At 41.1% G+C, this 26,462-nt stretch overlaps 1 protein-coding gene across 4 annotated transcripts in view; it reads left to right on the top strand.

The window, feature by feature from the left end:
* Positions 1-26,462, top strand: part of TRIP12 (thyroid hormone receptor interactor 12) — a 158,763-nt gene that overhangs the window by 122,966 nt on the left and 9,335 nt on the right. For 2 of the 4 annotated variants that reach the window (XM_074963855.1, XM_074963857.1), the window contains 12 exons: positions 1,231-1,403; positions 1,946-2,019; positions 2,104-2,303; positions 3,259-3,386; positions 3,654-3,805; positions 4,624-4,766; positions 6,430-6,586; positions 8,920-9,018; positions 9,557-9,671; positions 11,142-11,296; positions 11,899-12,063; positions 21,533-21,697. In XM_074963855.1, coding sequence (XP_074819956.1) covers positions 1,231-1,403; positions 1,946-2,019; positions 2,104-2,303; positions 3,259-3,386; positions 3,654-3,805; positions 4,624-4,766; positions 6,430-6,586; positions 8,920-9,018; positions 9,557-9,671; positions 11,142-11,296; positions 11,899-12,063; positions 21,533-21,697 — 1,726 coding nt within the window. The remainder of the gene's footprint in view (positions 1-1,230; positions 1,404-1,945; positions 2,020-2,103; positions 2,304-3,258; positions 3,387-3,653; positions 3,806-4,623; positions 4,767-6,429; positions 6,587-8,919; positions 9,019-9,556; positions 9,672-11,141; positions 11,297-11,898; positions 12,064-21,532; positions 21,698-26,462) is intronic. The other 2 variants (XM_074963856.1, XM_074963859.1) reach the window with 1 other exon arrangement.

Genomic DNA, 26,462 nt, shown 5'->3' on the forward strand with positions numbered 1-26,462 from the left:
AGTTTAATTAAACTTTAAAGCAAAATCTGAGATACCAAGATACTTTCTCTTTGGGGCAGAGACCATCATCTTTTGTTCTGTTCATACAGTGCCTAGCACAGTAAAGTCCTGGTCGAAGATTAGGGCTCCTAAGACCGGTTTACTTTCAAATCAAAGTATTTCATTAGATTTGTATGGAATATTCAACATGCTGCATACCTTTTTCACCAAGGCATACTGTGATAAATTTAATCTGCAGTTTCCTATAAATTGTGGAGTAAATTTTGCATTGTAAATGGTGCATGTTTAATTTTCTCATTAAATTTCTCAGTTCATGCAATTTGACTAATCAGTGGAACAAATACAAATTTTATCAATTTCTGATTCAAATATTTGTTGGACCTTTTTAGAAAGGTAAGTCTAGCAGAGAATTGTCATTGCTAGATTACTAAGTACCTGGTAGACCAGACCTGCACTAAAGGGTTTAAAACTTCTGGTAGCCTCCATTCCTCCACTAGTACTTGGAGGTCAGGAGCAGCACTAGAAGGCTTAGTGTTTCAAGCTGCATCATCTGGAAAGAAGTGAACTGCAAATTAGATAAATGGAGAGTATGTGGTACGGCAATGAGCAGAGAAACAGAAGATGGAGCATACATAGGAACTAAATAAAACAGATACTGAAAAAAACAGATGCAAACCAGAGTGTTTTTTAAAAAAAAAAAAAAAAAAAAAAAAAAAGACAGCAAGTTAAAGGCAAAACTCAATAAGGATAAAGTGAATTGATAAGGGAAATGTGCAGTACAAAACAAAAAAAACAGCAAAAAAGGATGGAAAATACTTCCATATTTAAATGAGACTCAAAATTGAATAAGATGAAACCACTTCTGACTAAACGTTCGGCGTTTACGTTTGAAGATTGTGCCAAAAGCCTCATTCGATTCAGGCATCCAAATGGCCTTATCCTTTCCTTTTAGCATATGCAGCCCCCACTGAAAATCAAATCATTTTATATGGGTTCCTAGTTTGACTTCTGGTGCTTGGCTTTAAGCATCAGAGTTTTAAAATATTAGCCTCAGCCTTGATAGCTTAAAATTTCTTAGTCTGTTTTCCAGAATGAGTCAATTTGAGTATGAACATTTTGAAAGTTTCTATTATTTGTAACTGAATCTTGTGTGTATGTAATGCATTGATTATACAAATGAACAAAGAAAATAGAATAACTGTAGCAACTTTTTTCACAAATTATCTTGAGTTTTTCTCTCAACAGAGGATCCCAAGCTTTAAAATTTTTCAACACACATCAATTAAAATGCCAGCTGCAAAGACATCCAGATTGTGCTAACGTGAAACAGTGGAAGGGTGGACCTGTGAAGATAGATCCCCTGGCTTTGGTGCAAGCCATTGAAAGATACCTTGTAGTTAGAGGTATTTATATCTTGATGTCTTGTACAGTGCCGTACAACCTGCTGGTGCTTAATATATTTAGAAATAACCAAAACAAATAAGATGTCATGTTAAAGTCTGCATAAATCTCTTATCAGAGCGCTATAAAAGTAAATGTCGGGGCAGTATTAAAGACAGAAGGTAAATTTGTTCAGCTGTCTGGTTAGGCTTGCTCGCTTTGTAGCTGTCTAGGTTTTCTCTCCCTAGAAGCAAGATTTTGTTTTATCAGTACCAAATCTTGCATTGCATGTAGTGTATGGTGCTACAGCCTCTCAATCATCCCACAGGCTGATGCTGTCCTCCTATATATATGGTGTAGACCTTCCAGTGTTGGTGCTAAGACTGAACATGAGACTTACGTCTCCTAAACGTTAATTCTGTTTTAACGTGTAGTTGATATTTTCAAACTGATGAATCTCTGGAAACACAATGATATGGGATTAATATTTACATGTGTTTATGAATAATCAGTTAAATTTCCTTATTCTGAAGTGCAAATAAGGACATGCAATTTGTCTTGGTAGGATATGGAAGAGTCAGAGAAGATGATGAGGACAGTGATGATGATGGATCCGATGAAGAAATAGATGAATCTTTGGTAAGCTGCTATTCTCTGTATAGAGTTGTATGGTGAGACTAAGGAACCTGCTTCTTAACCTGTATTTACTTTGCTTTTATTGAGGCTGCTCAGTTCTTAAATTCAGGGAATGTGAGGCACAGACTGCAGTTTTACATTGGAGATCACTTGCTGCCATATAATATGACTGTGTATCAAGCAGTTAGACAGTTCAGTTTACAAGCTGAAGAGGAGAGGGAATCCACAGATGATGAAAGCAACCCTTTGGGAAGAGCTGGAATTTGGACTAAGACACACACCATATGGTAAGCTGGGCAGAGAGCAGGGAAGAATCTCTCTCCAAATTTGTATGTTTATGCTTTTTAAAGGGGCGTGTATATATTAGGCCCCAATACTGTTAAAGATCTCTGTTGTAGGTAGCCTATAAGTCTGCTTTTTGATCACTGAGCACCTTGATGGAAAAATACTTACTTTGTAGGACCTACATACCAAATGCTGATTAGCAACAGTTAACATTCTTGGACTATGTCAATCCCAGCTGATGGGGATGAATTGTTTGGAAATACAAAAATAAAAGGGGGCTTCTCAGATGAAAGAAGCTAAATTAGGGGAAATATTATTTTATCAACCTTGAATAATTACAAACAATAGAGGAAAAATAGCCTGCTTCTCAAGGAACATTTTTGTGAGGCTTGCAAGTATTAATTGCTTTGGTAAAGCATAACAAAAAATGCCAGACAGGTGTGTTTTCTTTTAGTTTTTGTTTTGATTAAGGAATCTTCTGGTTATCCAGCCACATTGGGTATCAGTTGCATTGTCTCACTTAAAGCTGTAAGTTCCTCGAGGCAAAGGGCAGTCTTCTCTGTGTGATTGGTACTGCATGTAGCACACTGATATTCAACAGTGTCTTTATAACTGTTTGCACCTATAGTGCATCGCCAAGTATGAAAGTGATCAAGAACAAAGAACATGTTTTAGACTGAGTGCACTTCCTCTCTTTGCCCCTCTCATACAATACATGAAGTTGGCCATTTGTTTACTACTTCCTTTCCCCTTTGCCCACCCCAATATGTTCTATTTTCCCTTATCTTCCAACATTTGCACTTGGTGGCTCCACTAAATGTCTTGTTTGTTACTGCTTAAACTTTGCCATTGAAATGAAATTCTGGTAACCTGAGTGAATCTCTCTTTAAACAGTTGTTTTATTTTCAGATCTGTTGTATTCCAGAACCATATTAATAAATGCTTCACAATTTTTAGGTACAAACCAGTGCGAGAGGATGAAGATGGTAACAAGGACTCTGTTGGTGGTAAAAGAGGAAGGGCACAAACTGCTCCCACAAAAACTTCCCCTAGAAATTCAAAAAAGCATGATGAGTTGTGGCATGGTAAGTGTTTGTCATGGAGGGGATATGTAGGATCATGTGTGACAAAGAAAAAATATTTTCTGTTTTGTATACCTTTAATAAAGAATCTCTATATATACTTCCTGAATTACAATTCAGCTTATAGTCAGGTTTTGTTTTGAGTAACTGATATTAAAAAACGAATAGAGTGCATATCCAAGAAGCTGAAGTTCAAACTGATAGAAGCGTAACTCATTAATCAACTAATTTGTTAGACAATAGAAATGATCTAGTTTTTTCTCTCCCTAGATGGTGTGTGCCCTTCAGTGTCCAATCCTTTAGAAGTTTACCTTGTATTTACACCGCCTGAAAATATAACATTTGAAGACCCCTCATTAGATGTTATCCTCCTTTTGAGAGTTTTACATGCTATCAGTCGATATTGGTATTACCTGTATGAAGTGAGTAATACATTTAATCACTTGGAAGGCTTTCTGTAAATCTGTAGACAACTGTCATTGCTAAAGGTATTGAGACAATACACAAATAAACTTTTTCAAAATGGTAAAAACATTACTCTACTGTAACTAGGTAAAAATCAGAGTGTTGAATGTTAGAGAATCCTTTTAGTGTAAGGTGTGGAGTACAAAAACTCTTACAAGACTACAAAAATACAGCTGCAAATTTAGGATAATAGAACTAAATATATTGCTATTTCCTTATTTAAGGAATGTGTCTAAAATTTTAATGCCCACCTCTAATTTAAATAGAATTTGAACACTTACTTGTTATCTGTACATCAGATAGGTGCTGAGACAAAAACAGTGTTTGAGAACATCCCTAATAATCCCTTTATCCATGAAGTGATGGAATATCACAGGTCTGATGCCCTCCACCCCCTGAATTTACCCTCCGTTGCTTTTGATGATGGCTTTTGACTACTAGAGGGTTTTGTGATATCCGGTCAAACTCGTTGGTGTTCTCGTCTAAAAAGTCTTCAAATCTCCTCCTTTTCCCTCCAAACCAAAAGAGCAATACTTCTGAAGAGGGATGAAGGAAGTGAACAGTGGAGGTTCTTTGGACCTCAGGTTGATCAGTCTTGGTAAGAACAGACACAGTAAAAGATCTCAAAGCATCCCCCCCCCCCCCCCCCCCAAAAAAAAAAAAGAAAGCAACAAGTAATTAAAAAGAAATTGTAAAAAAAAAAAAAAAAGAGTTGGTATCTTTTTGAATTCCAGTGCTTTTCTAAATAGAATCACACTGTCTCTTGATCTCACAGAATGCAGTTTGCAAGGAGATTATTCCCACCACGGAATTTATCAACAGTAAACTGACAGCAAAAGCTAACAGGCAGCTTCAGGATCCTTTGGTAATCATGACAGGAAACATACCAACTTGGCTGACGGAGCTTGGAAAAACATGGTATGAAATGGTTGGCTTTCTACAACCCTTAAAACTTGACTTTGGTTTAATAAATCACTTTGTACTTTTACAGCTCAGTTATTCCCTCTTATACAGCATACATTGCTGTGTATCTCTAAAGAGTGAGAATGGTATTTATAGAGGTACAGGAGAGTTCTCGGGTAACATGGTGATATATGGTTGATTCCCAGCATGTAGTATTGAATGACTTAAATCATATTAATGTATTTAAACAAACTTGGATTAATTCCAATTGTCAATGATAGTTGTGTGCACATTTCTAGGTTACTATTCCTAGACTAGTGTTCTTGAAAACTTCAGCCATGTGATGACAAGTGTAAGGCAAAAGAGCCCATATTTGGCTCCTATTTGATATTTAATGCATTATTTGGGACATATTTCTGTATTCTTTCCCTGCTCTAGGCTCAGTCAAACCATTAGGATAGATCCTTTTATTTTCATGGCATTTTCACTTTTATTCCACAGTACCTTTAAGCTCTGAGGAGCACCAGGAAGTTAAACCCTGCATGTCAGTCAAATGCCCTAACCTGATTTTTAAAATATTTTGAGAAGGAAATAACTAGAGAAAAATCCATTAAGTTGCAGTTCATAGGGCAATGTGTAATTTTACAGTAAAAAGAAAATACTGTATTGGTTATTTGAAAACCAGTCCGTGTTCAGAGTTAGGGTTAAGCTTAAGAAATCCAAACAGTTGAAAGTATATGGCTAGCTAAATACCTTTAACTCTGTCCCTGTAATAATAAACGGGAACAGAAGCAACCTTCTCTGTTCATAACCGGTGACAACAAAAACTGGAATCTGAATCATACAACAGTCTTATTTTAGCCTTTTTTAATTATTTTTTTAACACAGTCCTCGAAGTAGGTTTGAAATTTCTGACTGACATAAACCAAAATAATCTTTCCCCATTCCGTATGTTCCATAGACATGAATTATTGAAGTAAATCAAACTCAAAGCGCGCGCGCGTGTGTGTGTGTGTGTTTAAAAAAAACCTAGGTCTAGATTATAAAATGGAAAGTAAATCTGAAAGATAGTGTAAGACTAAGCCTACTCTTACAAATAATTTAACATATACCTCTTAATACTACTCGCCTTGTAGGTTCTGAAAGATGAGTTGTAATGTCTTCTGCATATTTTTGTCTTCCACAAACTGCACATTTCTTAAAGCCCCCCTGAAAAATGAGGAAGTAGTAGTGGGCAATGATATAGTTGGTGCACCAATAAAGTGGCTTTCCAAATTAAGACATCCAGAACCTTGGGCTGTGAGCTTTTCAAGTCCTTGATTTGAAAATATTACTTGTAAAATAGGTATTAAGGAACTAAGAGGGATTAGTACCATTAAGTGTACATCATCTTTGTTGTTCTCAAATATTTAGGTATAACCTTCACTCTGAATTTTCTAGATTTCTAATGGTTGCTTTTTAAAATCTTTGCAAAGTTTTCACTCTTAAATACCTGATCTCAAGCTTAGTCTCTTCTGTTCTCAGAAGTACCCTTTACACTAGGAAAAGTATCCTCTAAGGGGTAATACAACTGACCTAACTCTCCAGTTTCAGGCATTATGAAACCTCTGTTTAGTCTACTTAAATTCTCAAGACTACAGATGTCCAGTATAAACTAACCAATTCTAACTCTTCACAGCCCATTTTTCTTTCCATTTGACACCCGGCAAATGCTATTTTATGTAACTGCTTTTGATCGAGATCGAGCAATGCAGAGATTACTAGATACCAATCCAGAAATCAATCAGTCGGATTCTCAGGACAGCAGAGTGGCGCCGCGACTGGACAGGAAAAAAGTAAGTGTTATGCGAGAATCCATTTCTCAAGGGAGTGAGTAGTAGTAGTTTGCCATATGGATCATTCTTCCACAACTTCCAGTGAAGGGAGATCTTAGTGTTTGCTCAAAATGACACAATCTCAGTTGTACTAGTACATATCTCAAGTGGATTTTTGAGACAAGGGCCAGTTGTAGGGGTGGCTGACTCCCAAAAGAATGAAGTGTATCCCAACTGAATATCTGCTATTGGGAAGCAGGGGTAGTTGGCACATGTTATGTAACAGCTCCCCAGCACATTTTGGATGTTTAAGGATTGCAGATATTGCCTGCCTGTGGAATGTAAACTTTGTTGTTGAAAATATGTTTGCCACCCCTGTAGATGCCTTGTATAGATGTAAGCACTTAAAGGGTTCTATATTAGGCTTATCCTTGTTATATTCACCTGATTCAGTGTTTTCTATTGATTCTGGAAAAGGCATATAAATGGTACACACCAGAAAAATATCCATATGCTTAAGTATTCAGTGTAATGCATTCTTGTACAGAGTATAACTATGAACCTAACACATGATGAGAAAACTGATAGCCTTGGATATTTAACTTCCTCCTGAACAGCCACCAGACCGTAGTAGCTTATTGCCTGGACAACAGAGGAAGGAGACAAGATATCAGGAATATGGCTTACCTGGGTCACACCTTCTTAAATAACATATCTGGGAACTATCGGCAATAGCTTGTCCTATTAAGGTCATCCTTCCTTTGTAATCCATTCCATGTGGTGGAGGGCTTCTGTCAGCCTCATAAACTGCTAACCGAGTCCCAGCCCACTGGTGGTACCCCACTGCCCTTTCCTTGTTCAAAGGTGAAGAGGGTGCTGAGTGGGTAACATGTCAGCTGATAATTTTTACTATGATGCCCCAGTCCTAGGGCTGAGACTTTAAACTTTTTCTGGTCCAGAGCAAGAATGCTCCCTTATAGTACATACTCCTACAATTTTACGACTACCAGTTCGCATTTGACATGAAACAACTTTTAATGAGAATTTTATATAAATAGCTCACCACTGAATACAACTTCTTGCTTATATAAAGTTAATACATGTTTAAAAGCAAATTATTTTACTTAGAATCATAGAAATGTAGAGATGAAAGGGAATTTGAGAGGTCATCTAGTCCAGCCTTGTGTCCTGCTGAAGCAGGACCAAATAAATATAGACCATCCCTGGCAGGTGCTTGTCCAACCTGTTTTTAACCTTCAGTGACAAAGACTCCATGACCTCGCTTGAAACCTTCCTATTCTAGGGCTTAACTACCCTTATAGTAGGAAAAACTTTTCCTACTATCTAACCTAAATCTCCCTGGCTGCAGATTAAGCTCATTACTACTTGTCCTATCTTTAGTAGAACAGTTGATCACTATCCTGTTTTTATAAGAGCCCTGAACACATTTGAAGACTGTTATCAGGCCTTTTCTTCTCAAACTAAACATGCCCAGTTTTTAATCTTTCCTCATATGTCACATTTCCTAAACTTTTCATCATTTTTATTGCTCATCTCCGGGCTCTCTATCTCTTTAATTTTGTCCATCTTTGAAGTGTGACGCCCAAAACTGGACACAGGACTCGAGCTGGAGTCTTACCAGTGCCGAGTAGAGTAGGACAGTTACAGCTCATGTCTTACACGTGACAATCTTGTTAATACACGCCAGAATTGTTCGCTTTTTTTTTGCCACTGCATCACATTTGTTGACTCTCTCATTCAATTTGTGATCTATTCTGAACCCAGATCCTTTTCAGCAGTACTATTCCATAACCAGTTATGCCCCATTTTTGTATTTGTGCATTTAATTTTTATCTTCCTACATGCAGTATCTTTCAGTGATGCCAGACTTGTTCTTCAATCTGTTAAGGCCACTTTGAATTCTGTTCCTGTTCTCCAGAATGTTAGCAACCCTGCCCACCTTGGTGTCATTCTCCAATTTTATAAGCATACTCTACTTCATTATGCAAGTCATCAATGAAAGTATTGAATAGTAACAGACCTGGGACAGACTCCTGTGGGAATCCACTAGATAAGTCTTCAATCTGACAGCAAACTATTGATAACTACTTTTTGAATGTCTCTTTTACCAGTTTTATACCTGCCTTATCATAATTTAATCTGGACCATATTTCCCTGCTTTCATAATGAAACCAGATCACATGGGACTGTGCCAAAAGCTTTACTACAATCAATATACTATGCAAACTTTCTCACTCCAAAATTTTGTTTCCTAGTGTTATAACTGCCTTGCTTGCTAAGGAATTGAGATTTGCAAAAATTAATTCTATTGCCTAAATGTCTCTAATGTGTAGCGCACTGTGAATAGAGAAGAGCTGTTGAAACAGGCAGAATCTGTGATGCAAGATCTAGGCAGTTCGAGAGCTATGTTGGAAATCCAGTATGAGAATGAAGTAAGTAATGGCTATGTGAATGCATTAACCCTTTTCAATGAATGTTCATACAAAAGCTGTAATTGCATTAGAATAACTTGGTCAGACTCTCTTCCATCCTACTACTGGCAGCTAAAAATTCCATCCACTAATGCATATCTACTTCTTCCAAATATGACTGGTTTCTGGCTGTCCTCCGAATAGCTAAATTAAAAATACTTTTCAATTGCAAATGCACTGACTTAAGTTCAGCAGTCAGAAATGCGTTCACTTTAAAGTTCGAAAAAATCTTACTCCAGCAAACACATGTACATGTCTCTAGCTTGGTCGCTAGGTGACTTAATAAATATTCTGTTTGGTCAGTATCCCTTTTCAGTGTATGAATTTTTGCTAGATTTCTGCAGGTTTATTAATAGTTTTTGATTATAGAAAGGCCTTTCCCTGGAGGAAGAAATTGTAATGAATATAACTGTTATATATTATTGCACAGCTCACACTTAAATTAATATTTTAATATTCAGAACATTTTTAAATGAAAAATTACCTTTTCTCTCTGAAGGTTGGCACAGGTCTAGGACCTACACTGGAGTTTTATGCACTTGTATCTCAGGAACTACAGAGAGCAGACTTAGGCCTCTGGAGAGGAGAAGAAGTAACTCTATCCAATCCAAAAGGTGACTGTTTTTCTGATTATCAATGTACTTTCAGCTGCTTCAGAAACTGACCTATGGGACTTCCAGGTTCTAATGCCTTAAAGTGTAATTCTATCCAAAACAGTGGTTGTTAAAGGTAACTTGTCATGGTTACTGGGCTAGTTGCACTGCTGCCCCTTTTCAGTGATCTCTGAGTGGAACCCCTTCTGCCTGTGTGCCCCCCCCCCCCCCCCCCAAAATCAGGCCTTAGGCCTTTACCTCTCCTAAGGTGGAACTCTGCAATTTGCACACTCTGACTAGGACCTCTGTTACAGCCACATGGACATCAACCATAACTAATCCAGCAGGAGAAACTGGAGTTGGCATTTTCAAGAAGAGATTTTCTCCAGGAGCCTGTGATCACATATATTTGAAGTGAGAAAGAAACCACTTCAAAACAAAGCATGATTTGTTTTGCCCAAAAGATACACGGCACTTAGAAGTGGATTTAAAATACGAGACCTGAACATACATTCTGCTACCTAAGATTAATCTCTATCCAGAGCTCAAGTGGGTCTGGCTTCTTCCCCATCTGAGTTGAGAGAACCAGCCTACACTCCTTCTAGCATTCTTTTCTGAGTGTCTCAATCAGACTGCCAACCTTTTTAACTGACCCATACTGAGGCCTCTCTACCCTCTTCTCCTCCCCCACCCCTTCTGCCTTGGGCACCTTTTTAATTGTTAAGGTCTTTTGATCTTTTAGGGTCTCCTTTGATCCCAGGCTTAGCCTTGGGAAGAGTAAAATGTCCTAATCTGGATGGAGCCAGCTGTGTAACTTCTTCCCCCAGTTGATGGCCAAGCCCTTGTTATCTTAACTCCTTTGAAGCTGGGTACCTAAGTCTATTTTGTCACCCTTCCTACTTGGCACCTCAGCCCTTTTACAGCCTTCTTTGGTAAAGTCCATGCGTTCAGGCAGGCAGCAATACACACTTGAACAGGAAACAGTCACATATAATAATCATAAGAAATAATAGACATTTTCCCAGTTGGTCTTGGTCTCGAGCGGTTATTATCTTAAGACTTTTATGTAATGTAAGTACATTCATATTTTTAGAAATCTGGATGGAATGTTTAAACTTTGAGAAAATGAAGCAATAAAAATAAAGGGACACTGTCAGGGTAATCACTTATTAAAATTTCCGTGTTATGAATATGAACAGTGAAAATATTAAAATTCTAAACTTTGTTCAGCTTTGGCAAATAAAAACAAGTCCATTTCTATTTCAGTTTGTCCTGCAGTATTACAAGATTGTTTTTGTTTTTTGCTAGTGCTGCAAGGAATGGTTTAAATTTGTAACTGATGGGGTGAAATAGAAATATCAACTGACATTTTTAACAAGTTTAATTTTAGGCCCGAATGACTGGACTCTGTGCCTTTAACTCATTTTTTAAATGAAACAGCATTATGCAAGTACTGAACTTGCCCCCCACCCCTCTTTCTTTCCCCAACAGGAAGTCAAGAAGGCACAAAGTATATTCATAATCTCCAAGGCCTATTTGCTCTTCCTTTTGGTAGAACAGCTAAACCAGCTCACATTGCAAAGGTTAAAATGAAGTTCCGTTTTCTGGGAAAACTAATGGCTAAGGCGATCATGGATTTCAGATTGGTAAGAATGAAATTTGATTTTTATCTGAAGTTATATATAACAATATTTTCTGGAGGTTCCAATGTAGAACACTTACTGCTAGACTTCAGATTCAGGAAGACAAAGTTGGTAATGCTGCGAGTTTGATTATGGCATAATATTGAGAGAACCTGAATTTCAGCACTTTCAACACCAGTCAGTATTTTAAAATGAAGATGGGTTGTAATCTTGTTAGGGGGTCTCCTGAGTGACTCTAGCTCATCTTTCTCTGCAAGAGAAAGCATCTAATTTCTGTTCACATTGTGATTTTATCCCTTTGTGTATTTAGCCCAAAATTATATGGGGCTTGTGATATAGTAGCAAATGATGAAAATTCATACTTGCTTATCACTACCATACCTAGGTCTTTCAACATAACTCGGTCCTTTTATATTAAAATCGCCACTATAAATTTATCCCAAAGTACTATATATACCGTATGACAAACTACTCTCTACTAGTCCAAAAAATGTGTTGGAAAAGGTACTGCTCAGGGAATGAAACATCAAAACTTAAAGCTATTGAAACTGTAAGTTGTTTTGCATTAACTATTAATTTAAAAACAATGCTGCTTTGGCTTCCAGGTGGACCTTCCCCTTGGCCTTCCTTTTTACAAATGGATGTTACGACAGGAAACTTCCTTAACTTCACATGACTTGTTTAATATTGATCCAGTGGTAGCTAGATCAGTATATCATCTTGAAGATATAGTGAGACAGAAGAAAAGACTTGAACAGGACAAATCACAGGTAGGAAGGGAGGGTAATTTGTATGAAGGGGAAAGGCCAACCTGGATTTTACATATTTCTGGATTTTTGCAAGCCATAGCTGACATAGAGTGAACATAAGTATCTTCTTATAAATACTTAATTGGTATATTCTTAATATGCTAATAAAAATTACTATTTTTATCAGTATTACTATTCCTCTTATATCAATTTGAAGTCAAAGTTGTAAATAATTTGCTAGCAATGGGCAACCATCGTGACCTTTTTGTAAAGGTACAGACAAATCTACGTTGGATGATGTGGCATACAGTATATGGCAATGAGTGAATTCCTAGTCTTTTATTAGCAAAGAGTTTTCACCTCTAGGCACAGCCTGAATTGCATATAAGCACAATTATTAACTATGCATCACACTTCTGGGTTTTTTAAGAACACTGCTAAGAAATTTGGTATTATAGAGAAGGGTTTATTTGGGTAACCATTGTATGTTGGGCACTGCTCAGGAGCTCTGTAGACACATCAGGAAGATTATCCTTCCCCCGGTACAATCAAGACTTTTCACACATGTTGGAGAAAAATGAATAAATTGAGAGAAATGTCACATCATGTTTTTTGAAGTTAGACTGAGTTTTCTGATTTAGCAGAATCAGATACATGCACAAATTAAAATACCTGTCCAATACAAGGTCAAAAAGCCAGTACTGTATTGAATTCGTTAATTTTAAAACAGCCTTGATATTTGAGACATGACATGATGAGAATTTCTTCACTTTGCTTCAAGCAAATTGTCCACATCTAATTTTTTGATCAAAGTGGGAGAAGCTACTTGTACTCAGGAAGAGCTTTGATACCTCAGTACAATTCCTAAAAGATAGCATACACAGAGGTAGCCAGGCTGCTTTTCAGAATTTTGCCAACGTTACCAGTTCTGCTCAGATGAGGTCTAGAAGATGTAGGGCTAATCTACACTAGAAGCGCTATCTCTGCGCAGGTGTATGCTGACAGGAGAGCTCTCCTGTTGGCACAATAAATCCACCTCTGCAAGAGGCGATAGCTGTGTCGGTGGGAGAAGCTCTCCCACTGACATAGTGCTGTCCACGCTGGCGCTTAGGTTGGTGTAATTTACAGTGCTTGTTGGGATAGCTTATTCACACCTGAGTGACGGAAGTTATACCTAAGTAATGGTAGTGTAGACCTGGCCTTAGTTAAAATGATGACAGCTTTGCCTATGCTAGCACTCACTGGAACTGAGCTAGTGAAGTATTTGTGGGAAATGTTTGGCAGAAGAGCCAAGCATAGACCGGTCTTGTCTACGTCTGAAGCTGAAGATTTGCTTCAGTTCTGGCTTTAATGCCATGAAGTCTCTTTCAGTGTTCCCTTTAGTATTTGCTCCAATCATCTGAGTTTTGACGCTGTGTATTTTGATAAGTGATGGTTTAGTATTTGCTCTAAACTTCCCATCAAGACGTTAGTCTTACAAGTTCAGTCAGTAATTTAACGAGTTTTTATTTATTTAATGAAAACCTTCACCAGGAAAATGTGGCTTTACTATGAATTTTTGGGTCTTTCCTATCCCCTTCCATGTATCCAAGAGATCTGAGACTTTGAAGCCACTTCAGAACCCAAATATAAGTAAATACTTGCTTTGCTAAACTGCAGGATGTTTCTGGGAGCATGTATTTCAGTGGGATGGCTAGGGTGCTTTTGATAACTTTGCATATTGTCTATGCTAGGGAAACCTTCCAAAACTTTCCCAGTTACTAATAGCGGTTCCACTCCACTAGTGGCAACAATGTAATATAGATTGGCTGCTGGCTTGGTAAGCACCATGTTATCTAGCTCAGCTCAGATTCAGAGGCCAGCCTTCACTAGGGCTCCCAGTATTAATATTTGTGCAGCTGAGTTTTTGTTAGCAATAGTGTGAAAAATCTGTAAAACTTGACTGTCTTGTATACATTGAAGGGACCTATTCAGTCAGAGGCAATCTGCATCTCACTTGCAGAAGGGGAGCAATCATCTGAAAAAGCCCAATACCAACCTCCTGGAGGGGAGGGGAATAAACAGGGCCAACAGGGATAAGTGAGGATAATTAAGGGATGATGGCTGCAGTTGTCATTTTAGTACTTGCAATTTATGAAAATACTAGAGACTATTCAAGACAATTCACGTAACACTTAGAGTCCTCCTTTAAACAGAAGGCTGGTTTTAACCTTAACTATGGGAGGGCTCTACACATCCATCAGCAGCAGCATAGCAAACTCACAGAGGTGTGAAGTGACCTGTTCATCTCTGAGATTTCTCAGATGAAAGAACATCCAGTGGAGATGAATGCAGCCTGAAATAATAGCTCTGAGGGGATGTCTACACAGCAGAGAGAAACGGTCAGCTGGCTGTGCCAACTGACTCCAGCTTGCCGGGCTCTGGCTGTGGGGCTGTTTCACTGCAGTGTAGACTTTGGGTTCTGGCAGGAGGGGGGCTCTAGCACTCTTTCGCCCTGCAGGTCAGAACCTCATAGATGTGCAGGGCCCCCCAGGGCTTGGTGCACACACAAGGGCAGGAAGCAGAGCTCATACCCTCGGATCCCAGCTCAGATGGGGGTGGGAAGAGTGTAATGATGCTGGTTCTGGCAGGACACAACTGTGAGTGCCAGTTTAGGACAAATTGCTTAAAGCAGGACAGTTACAGCCCAACACTGGGGTTTTTCCATCTCTAAGGCAAATCAAACCAGACAGACAGAGGACTTTTGGTTTTACCCCCTGGCTAACCACAAGTCACACAAGCAATTCCCTTAAGATACTCCAGTTTCCCAGTATCACCACCAGTGCCACTGGTTACAGGGACAAAATGGTTATGAAAACCAATACCCCAGTAAAAGAAAAAAGGTTCTCTTGATCCCAAAGGACCCAGACCCAGGTCAATATACAAATTAGATCTTACCCACAAAACATTGTTGCCAGTTCTTTAGAATCAAAAATCTAAAGGCTTATTCATAAAAGGAAAAAGATCTAGATGAGAGCTAGAATTGGTTAAATGGAATCAATTATATACAGTAGTGGCAAAGTTCTTGGTTCAGGCTTGTAGCAGTGATAGAATAAACTGCAGGTTCAACTCAAGTCTCTGGAGTGCATCCACAGCTGGGATGGGTCATCAGTCCTTTGCTACAAACAGAAGCTCTAAACAAAGTCCCTCCAGAGATAAGAAGCAGGACTGAAGACAAGATGGAGGAGCTGCAGCAGCTTTTTATAATCTCTCTTGCCATGTGGTCTCTGCTTTCTTTGTCCCAAAGACAAGCTGTCCATCACATGGCATGGAAAAACCTCAGAGTTCTGTCCATAGGCATGCCTTGCTGAGTCACAAGGTGTATCTGCCTTCTCTCAATGGACAGTTGTATAGCTGATCGTCCTTAATGGGCCATCAAGCAGGCTAGGCAGAGCTGACACCAACTTGTCTGGGGTGTCGCCCAGAAGCATAGCACAAATTTGAACTACAGACAGTATAGAGCCAATACTTTAAATACAAAAATGATACATGCATATAGATAGCATAATCATAACCAGCAAACCTTAACCTTGTCTTAGACACCTTATTTGACCCCCTTTACACAAGATTTGGTGCCACTACAGGACCTTGGTTGCAACAATGATCTATACTGTCCCACATCATGTCAGTAATGTCACGGGGGGTAGGGAGGGAGTAGGGAAGGAGGCTCAGACCTCTCCAGAGCTTGGCTCATCTAAAGGAGGCAGGGAAAGGGTAGGGGGAGTTCAAGAAAGATGTTGATGAGTTGGAAAGGGTTCAGAGAAGAGCTGTGAGAATGATTAAAGGATTAGAAAATGTCTTGCTACATGACGGTAGAGATCCCTTCTGATCTTAGAATCTATGAACCTCTTTAGATGGGCTGTGAACTTTCAGATTGTGTTGCATACATGGGAGGGGAATGTAGGGCTGGCAGGCGCCCTTGTCACCTCCATGTCCCTCTTATCGCTCCATGTCTCCCTTCCCAAACAACTGATCCACCCCAACTCTTCTCCTCCTATTACCACCTAATTTTTCCACCCAATCACCCTCCTCTCCCAGAGAGTATTTGCTTGTAATAGCTTTTCTTTTCTTTTTTTTTTTTTTAAATTTTAAAGTAGAGATGCAGCCATATATTTTATGTGGGTGTGCACGCCATGTGCACTGGAGCCAGAAAACTTTGCCTAGCAGTATCCATAGGGTCAGTATCTGTGGCCACAGCCCTTCTTGTGGCCGTATAAGGGTGGTGCTGCCCCAACCGTCCGTTCCTTCTGACCAACCATGGCTAGAGTTGAAGGTCGCTGTGGTGTCTTCACCTCACACTTCCATTCTTTTTTTCTGGTAACTTTTCCTGTGTGTATATAGTAGTAGTACCTTAGGTTTGGTTAACTGTTAGTTTAGTGTTAATAGAGTAGTTGGCTGCCTGTGTGATGCCCTTCCCAGGGTTCAAGCATTGTCCATCCTGCATAGGGACCATCCACAATAGCAACCCCCACAGGAGGTGCTTGTTGCCTCTTGATGAGGACCACATTGAGGTGCTTCATCTGCAAGTTGCTCAGAAAGAGGACTCAGGTGGCGAGAGACTTGCTGTTGAAACAGTACCTTCTGGAGCAGGCAATGAGGCCCACTTCAGCACCAAGGACCTTGTCTGAGCAGCGGTAGCGTTCAGATCTGGCAAGTGATGCCACCCCACACTCTGGTTCTAGCGTTTTCCCCAAGAGGAAATGTCTTTTGCCCTCCTCTGATGTGGCAAGGAAGGAGGAGTGCTGACCAGCACTGTACTCCCTCCAGCACACAGGATGGAGCAGGTCAGTCCAGCTGCTCCTAGATACCACATCAAACCTAGCTACATTACCATTAGACAGAATTCCCCCAGAAGTAGAAAATACAGCAAGTCGCAAACAGCTCAGTGGTCTCTCACAGTTCACTACCAGACCTCCATGAGACCAACCAAACCTTCAAGGAGGCCTAGATTTCGTAAGAACGGTCTGTCTTCCACAGTGACATTGCAGTTGGTTACTACTTCCAAGTATTTGTTTTGATCGACTGGTCGAGGGTCACGAATTGCTCCCCTTTCTGGATCATATGCTGCACCAACCTGTCCTCCATCACTCCTGTGGGGACAGTCTTTCCCCTTTCCTACCTTTCGGGAGCTCATCACTTCTGACATGGATCGTAGAGGTGGCTTCATAGGCTATTCCTTTCCTTTCAGTTCAGTTCCATCCACCCTTCCAACCCCTCTCCTCCTCATTTTTTTTTTTTTTCTTTTTTCTTTTTCAGGGACCCTTCTCACAAAAGTCTCTTAAGACAGGAGGAACAATCCTTCCTACTCATGACTTGATTAAACCTGTTCCAGTAGACTTTGTAGGAAAAGACTTCCCCTCCAAGATACTTCCCAGATTGGACTTCAGGAATGCCTTTATCCTCTTCCAACAGTTAAGAACGGCAACATTGGCAGCACTAATTCCCTCTTTAGATCCTGGGTACTAGTTCATCTCCCTTGACTTCCAGGATGCATGCTTTCATATGCTATACATCCTTTCCACAGATGCTTCCTACAATTCATCGTTGGCAAGGACCACTACCAATTCCAGGTCCCACCCTTCAGCCTTTCAACTGCCCCAATGGTCTTTAAAAAGCTCTTCTCAGATGTTGTAGCCCATCTTCATCAGATGGGAATAATCATATTTCCTTTCCTGGACAGCTGGCTCATCAAGGGTCACTGTCTTTTTCTCAAGAAGCAGTCAGCAATCAACAAGGCTCGTATCCCCTTTCCGGGCCTTCACCTCAACATAGAAAAATCTAGAGTCATACCTTTACAGTGAATAGACTTAATTAGAGCCACTCTAGACTCCATTACTGGCAAAGCATGCCTGCCCATGGAGAAGCTTGCTATACTGTCCAGCCTCATTGCCAGGCTACAAGAGCCCACAAACCACAGCAAGGGCTTGCCTTTGACTTCTGGACAACATGGCAGTGTGTATTTGTAATATTCCTGTCAAAACTACACTTCTGATGTCTTCAAGCCTGGCTTAGGTCTGTCTGCATCCCCAACAAGCACTCTAACTATCCAGGTACGTGTTACCTCAGACGGTTCTTCACTTCAAGTGGTGGAAGGGATACCCAAAAGCTGTGTAGGAATTCTACTCTCGTGTCCATCCTGCACAAAGATAATCACCACAGATGCCTCCCTGTGAGGCTGTGGTGCCCATTTTCAGGACTTCACAGCCCAGGGCAAGTGTTTCACTCCAATTGCCCCTAGGAACATCTCTCCATATCAAAATTATAAAAATCACCAAGGAGGAGCAAGATCCCACTACTTAGGCACAGGCAACATAAAACTCTAGAATTGGTGCATATTCCACCAGATAGTAGTTTATCTACCAAGGCTACAGAACAACATAGTGACCTCCCTAAGCAGGTATTTCTGTCACCACATAATTCAGCTCCCACTTATGGTTGTATTTCAGAAGATTCGGCTCAGCCAGGGCTCCCTAGAGAACTTTATTTGCATCGGTGTCCAGTGCGAAGAGCCAACACTTCTGCTGAGGGGCTGCAATTTGTTGGGAAATGCTGTCTGCTCACCTCCAAAACCATTGTTGTTCAATGTCTTGAAGTTGAAGTGAGAGATCTGTAGCCATCCTCCTAATGCCATCATGGCCACAACAAGGAAAACTTACCTCCAGAAGTGAAGTTATTTTCAAGCCTAGTGTGTGGAACAGTCTGTCTCTTGAGTCTGTCCTCCATGTACATTCTTGATTATCTGCTACATTTTGAAAACTATTGGTTTATTACTTAGCTAAATTATGGTCCACCTGGCTGCCATTACAGCCTTTCAGTTACACTCCCCCCTCTCCCACATTAAGGGATTTTCAGTCTTTACTCACCCGACTACTGCAAGGATTAATCTTTTGTCCAACCTTTTGTCCAAGAACCAACTCCACCATGGGGCCTTAAGACATCATTTCTCATAACCATCATCTTGGCCAGAAGGATAGGTAAACTAGAAGGTCCTCTGTCTGCTCCACTGTATACAGTGTTCTGTGTGAGTGATAAGGTGACATTACGTCCCCATCCTTGCTTTCTACCTAAAGTTGCATCCATTTCACATTAAGCAGGATGTTCATTTACTGGTGTCTTGCTCCAAGCCTTGCTTCTTAGAGAGGAAGCCAGTTTCCACACACTTGATATAAGAGCTCTTGCCTTTTACCTCAACAGGAATAATCTCTTCAGGGCTTCTCTCAGACTCTATTTCCATCATGGAAAGAATGAAAGACCACCCAAAAACTGTCTGAGTTTTGGGATGCATCTTGACTTGTAATGATGCCTTGAAGGTACGTCCTCCACCTTTTGGTGACGACCATTCCATCAGACTTCCGTGTAGCTTTGTGGCCTTACTGAAGAACATATCGACCTCAGGCCATGAAGTGAGCTGTAGCTCATGAAAGCTTATGCTCAAATAAATCTGTTAGTCTCACATGTCCTCCTTATATCTATCTCAGACACTTACAAGGCCACCAGCTGGTTTTTGGTGTACACATTTTCCCAGCACTATGCTATCATGCATGCTTCTAGAGCAGATGCAGTCTTTGTTGATATAAGATGTGACGTGTATATCTCTTTTTAGGTGTATGCTTAATAGTGCCTCAAGGGGAAAAGCTGTTAAACAAATATCACCATCTCAGTGCCACATGTCAGAAAGTACATGAGCCAGTAATACTGTAGTAGTGTTTTGATACTTCCAGAGATAAGTTAACAAGCCATTTTTCTTCTACACAGTAGTGCATGGCCTTTATTTTAAAGGTGTCAATAAAATTAATGCTAGCAAAACCTACTAGTGATGGAGTTGTAGTTTGAGAAACCTGTAGTCATTTAGCCTTAGTCTGCTTGTGTTATGAGCAAGAGGTGTGATTCTCAGCTCTCCTGCACATATACTAGCTCTCATCTGGGCTGGTATGCTAAAAATAGCAGCACAGCCACAGGAGAGCAGCATGGGCTATTCTCCTCAAGTATAAACCCACCTCAGCCTCATGGTACTTGGACAGCTAGCCTGTGCTGCAGCTGTGGTAGATGCCATTATTTTTAGCATGATAGCTCAGATGAGACCAAGTTCCAGTTTGTCTGTGTGATCTTGGAATCACACATCTATCTTATAGGACAGACATATGCTTAAATAACAGATTTAAAGGTGAACTGAAGCGCTTCCTGCACTGCTTTAGATGTTAGTGATACCATCGATTTGTTGAAAGAAACTCAGGAGAGTGCACTTGGGTCTGTAAAGGTGGAAATGACTTGCAGCTGTGATGTCTTGTTTCAAAATGTGTAGGTCTATGCACATTCTGTTAACTTAAAATTTTAAACAGTTTTTACTAATTTAAAACTTGTTTAGTTCACTTTAAAGGATTTTTTTACACCAGGACTTCCTTATCTTTTGCAAGAAAAGTCCCTATTAAGCTTTGAGTACCCAAAATGCTAAGCTTTTATTGGGCTACTTAGTTATGTTTTCCTTGTAATGCAGCAAAGGCTCCTCCTGTGTTCCTTGTGAAACTCTTTATGGAAACCCATAGTGTAATCTGTTAATTTGCAGATTTATGGAAATATTCATATTCAGTTTTGTTTGCACATGTCCTTCACAATATGTGTATTCTTAGACTTCTGTGGATTTCTTCACTATCAACCGTAAATATCAACAACATTCTATTGAGGAGAATTGTGGTAGACTTCTCACATGTGTACTCATTTTTAGAATCTACAAACTTACCTATTCCTCACATTTTGAAAGGTTTCTTTAAAAAACATACTTTGATGCCACTTAGTTGCCAATAAGTTGGTAGCAAATTTGTTCCCCAACTCCCAATAGCAGCTAGTAGTAGTCATTTTGACTACTGAGTTATGATCATGTATTGCCATGCACATGAGAACTTACTATTAGATGCAGAAGTTTGTCTCTTCTCTCCCCCATTTAATTTCCCAACAGTAAAAAGATTGAAAGTAGTATGTGTGCAGTATTATAGCTCTCATTTACTGTAACAAATGTCTCATCAGAAAATCAATGTAATTCTTGGTGTTTAAGTTGATGGCTTCTACTCTTTTAGGCTCAGTTTTTTAGTCTGCGTTAAAACAAAGCCCGGTTTGGTTTGTTTTTTCACACCAACCTTTACTAGCTGTCTGATTCTGCTTTGAAGTAAAGTAACTCCAGAAACATCAGCAAAACTATGCTTGTTCACAGTCAAGGCATATGTTATTGACTATCTTGATTAGTTAACTTGTTTTATATACATTAAAAGTTAAGATTAAAGGGGAACAAAAAGTACTGTAATCTGTAGCTGATCTGTTTCAATAACTGGTCTGCAATGAGTATTATGTATTATGTAATATAACCAATATTACATGTGTTAGAATGCTAAATAATTTGTTGATAAACTAATGTAAGTGACTGAATTATTCACTGGCTTTCATTTTCAATTTTTTTTAGACCAAAGAAAGTTTACAGTATGCATTGGAGACCCTCAATATGAATGGCTGCTCAGTGGAAGATCTAGGGCTGGATTTCACATTACCTGGGTTTCCCAATATAGAGCTGAAAAAAGGGGGAAAAGATATACCTGTCACCATCCACAATTTAGAAGAGTATCTCAGAGTACGTAAAAGCAAAGCTGTAATTTTTTTTAATCACATAACTCTCTTCCTGTCTTATAGTTAGTTCAAAGTAGTTTATTTTAAGATGCTTGTTTTTTGCAAATTGGTCATAGCAGTAGTACTTTTCAGCTGGTTGCTTCTGTTTTGTCTGAAGGCCCTGGTAAGAAATTAGAACAAATACTTTGAGTCTTTGTAATATACAACTCGACTGTAGAAGAATCTGTTCCTTAAGGTTTCAGAAAACTTATTTTGTATCCATGGCAAATGTAGTCCTAAATGGCATGATTTTTCACTGGGAGCCGTGGGTTCTTAGCACCTCTGAAAACAAAGCCAGAAATTACTGGGCCAAGTATTGAACCAATACTTTGGACTAGTAGTGCAAAACACTGCTACACAAGATTATTGGCTTCTGAAATGACTTTGGGACTCTACCTCTGCAAGCCAGACGGTATGTGGAAGGTGAGAGTCTTCAGAATTCTGCTTGAATCACTTTTTTGTCCACCCTAGCAACTGGTTTTATAAAATCTTGAGTGCTATTTTTCTTGACACCTTTAACTTATGTCTTTGTTCACTTCAGAACTCGCTTCCACAGAATATTCCGGATGGTAATAAATGGTAGTAGATCAGGGCTGGGCAAACTTTTTGGCCTGAGGGCCACATCTGGGTGGGGGAAACTGCTTGCAGGGCCATGAATGTAGGGCTGGGGCAGGGGGTTGGGATGCGGGAGGGGGTGCAGTGTGCAGGAAGAGGCCCAGGGCAAGGGGTTAGGGCAAAGGAGGGGTGCAGGATGTATGAGAGGGCTCAGGGAAGGGGGTTGGGGTATAGGAGGGGGTGCACAGTGCAGGAGGGGGCTCAGGGCAATGGTGCACGGGGGGTTCGGCAGGGGCTAAGGGCAGGGATGCAGAGTGTGTGGCATGGGGCTGGGGTGGAGGCAGGGGGCTCAGGGCAGGGAGTTGGGGTGCAGAAGGGGTTTGGCTCCTGCCCAGTGCCGCTTACCTGGAGCGACTCCGGGGTGGCAGCGGCGTGCACTGGGGCCAGGGCAGGCTCCCTGCCTGCCCTGGCCCCAGCCCCGTGCCTCTCCAGGAAGCGGCTGGCCCTGCAGTCCCTGGCTCCACACACTGCCCTTGCTTGTGGGTACCTCCCCCAAAGCTCCTATTGGCCGTGGTTCCCTGTTCCCAGCCAATGGGAGCTTTGGGGGAGGTACCCACAAGCAAGGGCAGTGCTCTCAGCCCTCTGCCTCCCCTCCCCCAGGGGCCGCAGGGATATGGTGCTGGCCACTTCCAGGAGAGGCGCGGGGCCCGCAGCACCACAGGGGTGGCAATTCCACAGGCCAGATCCAAAGCCCTGGGGGGCTGGATCTGGCCCGCAGGCCATAGTTTGCCCACCCCTGTAGTAGATAGAATGCCCCCAATTTCCTACTGCACAAACCAAAGTAAACTTGCAACTTTTAATAAGCAATATCATAAATGCTGTGGTGATCAGTTTCCAGCACTTAAAAAATTTAGTACTGGGACTTCTGCCTGATCATGTAAGTAGTCAAGTTTTCTGCTCCCATACATTTTGAGTCTGAGTGCTTTGGCCATATGCATTCCACCCCATGCATTTGAGTTCAGATTCTTTTAATCAGCAGTGTCCCACTGAGGGCTGCACTTGTACCCCAAGTGTCCTCGTGCCTCACATAGATGGTGGAGCAACACTAACTGCTCCTCAGTTCCTTCTCACCACCCATGACTCAGTCACAACCCTGCAGTCTGAGCCTTTTTGCTCACTGTGTGCCTTATCACTCTGTGTAAATAGGAGTAGTTCTAGCGATTCCATATGTCCACTCCACTGTAATTTTGTATGTGCCTTATGCACAGTTTTCAGAGAATGTTTTCCTTCACATTAGGGTGGCTTGAGCGCCCTTTGCTGTTGCACACCACTGCATGCCGGTATAGGAGGATGAAACTGCCCCCAGCTCCTTCTTACTGCCAGTGTGGGTTGTTGCAGCACTTTCAGTCTTTCTATCACAGGTTTATTTCCCTCATTCTTTGTATACAGCTTGTTTTGTTTAGTAGTGGTTAGATACAGAGTATAGTTAATCTTAGTGATAGGTTTCAACATTTAGGTCCCTTTTGGGCCAAATTTGATTACCTGGACCAGAACTGGAGCCATGTCTTGCTCTCCAGGGTTTAAGTCCTGCTGGTTGAGCGCCAGGCTGATGCCAGTCAGTGACCATATCCCAGCTGTCTAAATTGTTTGGAGTGCCACATCAGTGACGAGCGTCGCATTTGTAGAGGGTTTAAGCCTCACTCTAAAAAAGAGCAGCGAGACTTAAGTGTCTCCTTTATGGAGATGGCACTTGGCCTCCATTGGAGCAGTCATGTTCAGAGCAAACTCCAAAAGTAGCACCATCAGTACAGAGTGCATCTCCCAAGATGTCTTTAGCACCACATTCTATGTCTCTGATAGTGAAGAGATGTAGACCTCATTCAGCAAGACCTTTGGTACTGGGGCCACCTAGAAGCAAGGACACCAGGGGGGACTCTGAAGGGAAATGTTCCCCAAGAGTTCCTCTGCTAAAAAGGGGCTCATAGACTCCAGAACCTATACCAGGTCAGTCCCAGCTGACCCCTGAAGTCGCTATACAAAGACACTAAACTCAAGACCCAATTCTGGTACTGACAACGCCAAAGATGTATGCTTCCTCCAGAGAACTGCTTGATCTTCTGGTACTGGTATCTCCTGTGGTACAGGAAGGGTTTTGGCTGGTACCAGAAACTAATTCCCACACTCGCTCTGCAACAGCATGCAGTACCTAAAGAGGCCAGTACATTTCAGGGGAAAGCCTGGTACCACCATCCCCGAGTTTGACTTTTCCGGTCTCCTGTCCACACAGATTCTGCTCCACCGCTATTGCAGGACTTAGAGCCATCTTCACTGGATTCGTAACTGGGGTCTTGTGTCACATACTAAAGGGGAAGCTTATCCTCCATCAGTATGGTCCATGGATGTCACAGCAGTCTCAGCACTGGCCACATTGCAAGGGGCAATGGCCTGCGCAACAGTGGGGCCCACCACTACATCAGTGGCTTTTATAGACACAGTTGGTTTGCCTCCCCTCACCTTTGAGTTGACTTTCAAGGGTGCACAAGATCATCAGCGCCACAGACATTCTCAGATGCCCAGGACAGGTACCAAGCAGCTGCAGGTTACTCAAACAGTTCCTCCACCATCAGAGGCAGATTAGTCATTGCCTCAGTGACCTAGTGCATGGTCTTCCTCAAGACCATATGAGGCTGTAGAGATGAGTGATTCACCACCACTGGAGGATTACAGGCTTATCAATAACTTCTTAAGAGTGGCTTTGCTGCTAAACATTCAAGTAGAAGAGATCTGTGAGAAATCCAACAAGCTAGTGGACATGTTAGCCTCTCTGGGGCCCTCCAGAATGGCACTACTGACTGAGCAATTGTGGATTCACTCAAAACACTTTTTGGCAGACCCCTTCTTCCATATGGCTAAATGGACAGAGGGGAAATACTAGTCCCTCCTAAGGGTTTAGAATAACTCTGTACTCTCACCTGCCCTCAAGCTCTTTGGTGGTGGCAGCTGTTAATGAGCGTGAGAGACAGGGCACCAAGTATTGACGCCAAAGGGTAGTAAAGAATCAGAGGCTGGATTTGTTTGGTTATAAACCTTTTATTTGTCGGGAGACCTACAACTTAGAATTGCGAATCAGCAAGTTCTCCTAAGTTGCTACAATTTGTCCCTATGGGAAAACATCCTGAAGTTTAAATATGAGGCTACTGGAGGACTCCAGGCAGGAGTTCAGTCTGATGGTAGAGGAGGGTAAGTGGTGGCTTGGACTCAGCAGCTCAGTCCATGGTAACTGTTCTATGAGGAGGTGCTCATAAATGTAGTCTTCCAGTCTCCCTGCTGAAATACAGCAGACCATCCTAGACTTGTTCTTTGAGGGTCCTCTCATCTTTTTGGAAAAGATGCACAATAGGCTACATAGCCTGAAAGATTCCAGAGCAACACTGAAGTCACTTGGAATCTTTACACCAGCAACAAAGAGGAAGCAGTTCCGGCCCCAGCAGGCTCACAGAGCTTTATACCTCAGCCCCAAGACCTGCTGAGAAGAAAGGGCAGGAATTACAGGCAGTGACCATCTTCCTCCCTCCTCTGCAACAGTAGGTTCCTCTCGACTAGCAGTCCAGTCCAAGCATGCATTTTGATACAAGTAACTACAAGTGCATCTGTTCCTATCCATATCTTTGCCAGTCATCTATCCCACTTCCTTTGTGTTTGGACTCCTATCATATGGGAATGGAGAGTCTTAAGCCCAGTGGACCTAGGGTATTTTCTTCAATTTGTTTCTATCCCTTCTTCCCACCACCCTTCCCTGACCCTCTTTAGGGACCACTCTCACAAGATGGTTCTTGGAGGTCCAGTCTCTCCTTCTAGTAGGTGCTATAGAGGATGTTCCTCTGTTCTTTTTTTCTTCTTCTTCTTTTTTTTTTTTTTTTTTGTGGGGGGGCGGGGGTGTTATTCCCAAAGCAAAAGGTGGTCTCAGACGTATTTTGGATCGAAGAGTTAAACAAGAAACTGAAGAAAATAAAGTTTTTTGTATTCCCAGGAATAGGGCGACTAGTATGTTGCCCTTGACTTAAAGTATGCTTACATCCATATAGTGATCTGTCCGGATCACTGGAAGTTTCTCAGGTTCATAGTGAATGGAATCCACTATCAATTCACAGTACTTCCGTTCCATTTATCAGCAA

The sequence above is a fragment of the Natator depressus genome, chromosome 9 (genome assembly GCF_965152275.1).
Source record: "Natator depressus isolate rNatDep1 chromosome 9, rNatDep2.hap1, whole genome shotgun sequence".
Taxonomy (NCBI): domain Eukaryota; kingdom Metazoa; phylum Chordata; order Testudines; family Cheloniidae; genus Natator; species Natator depressus.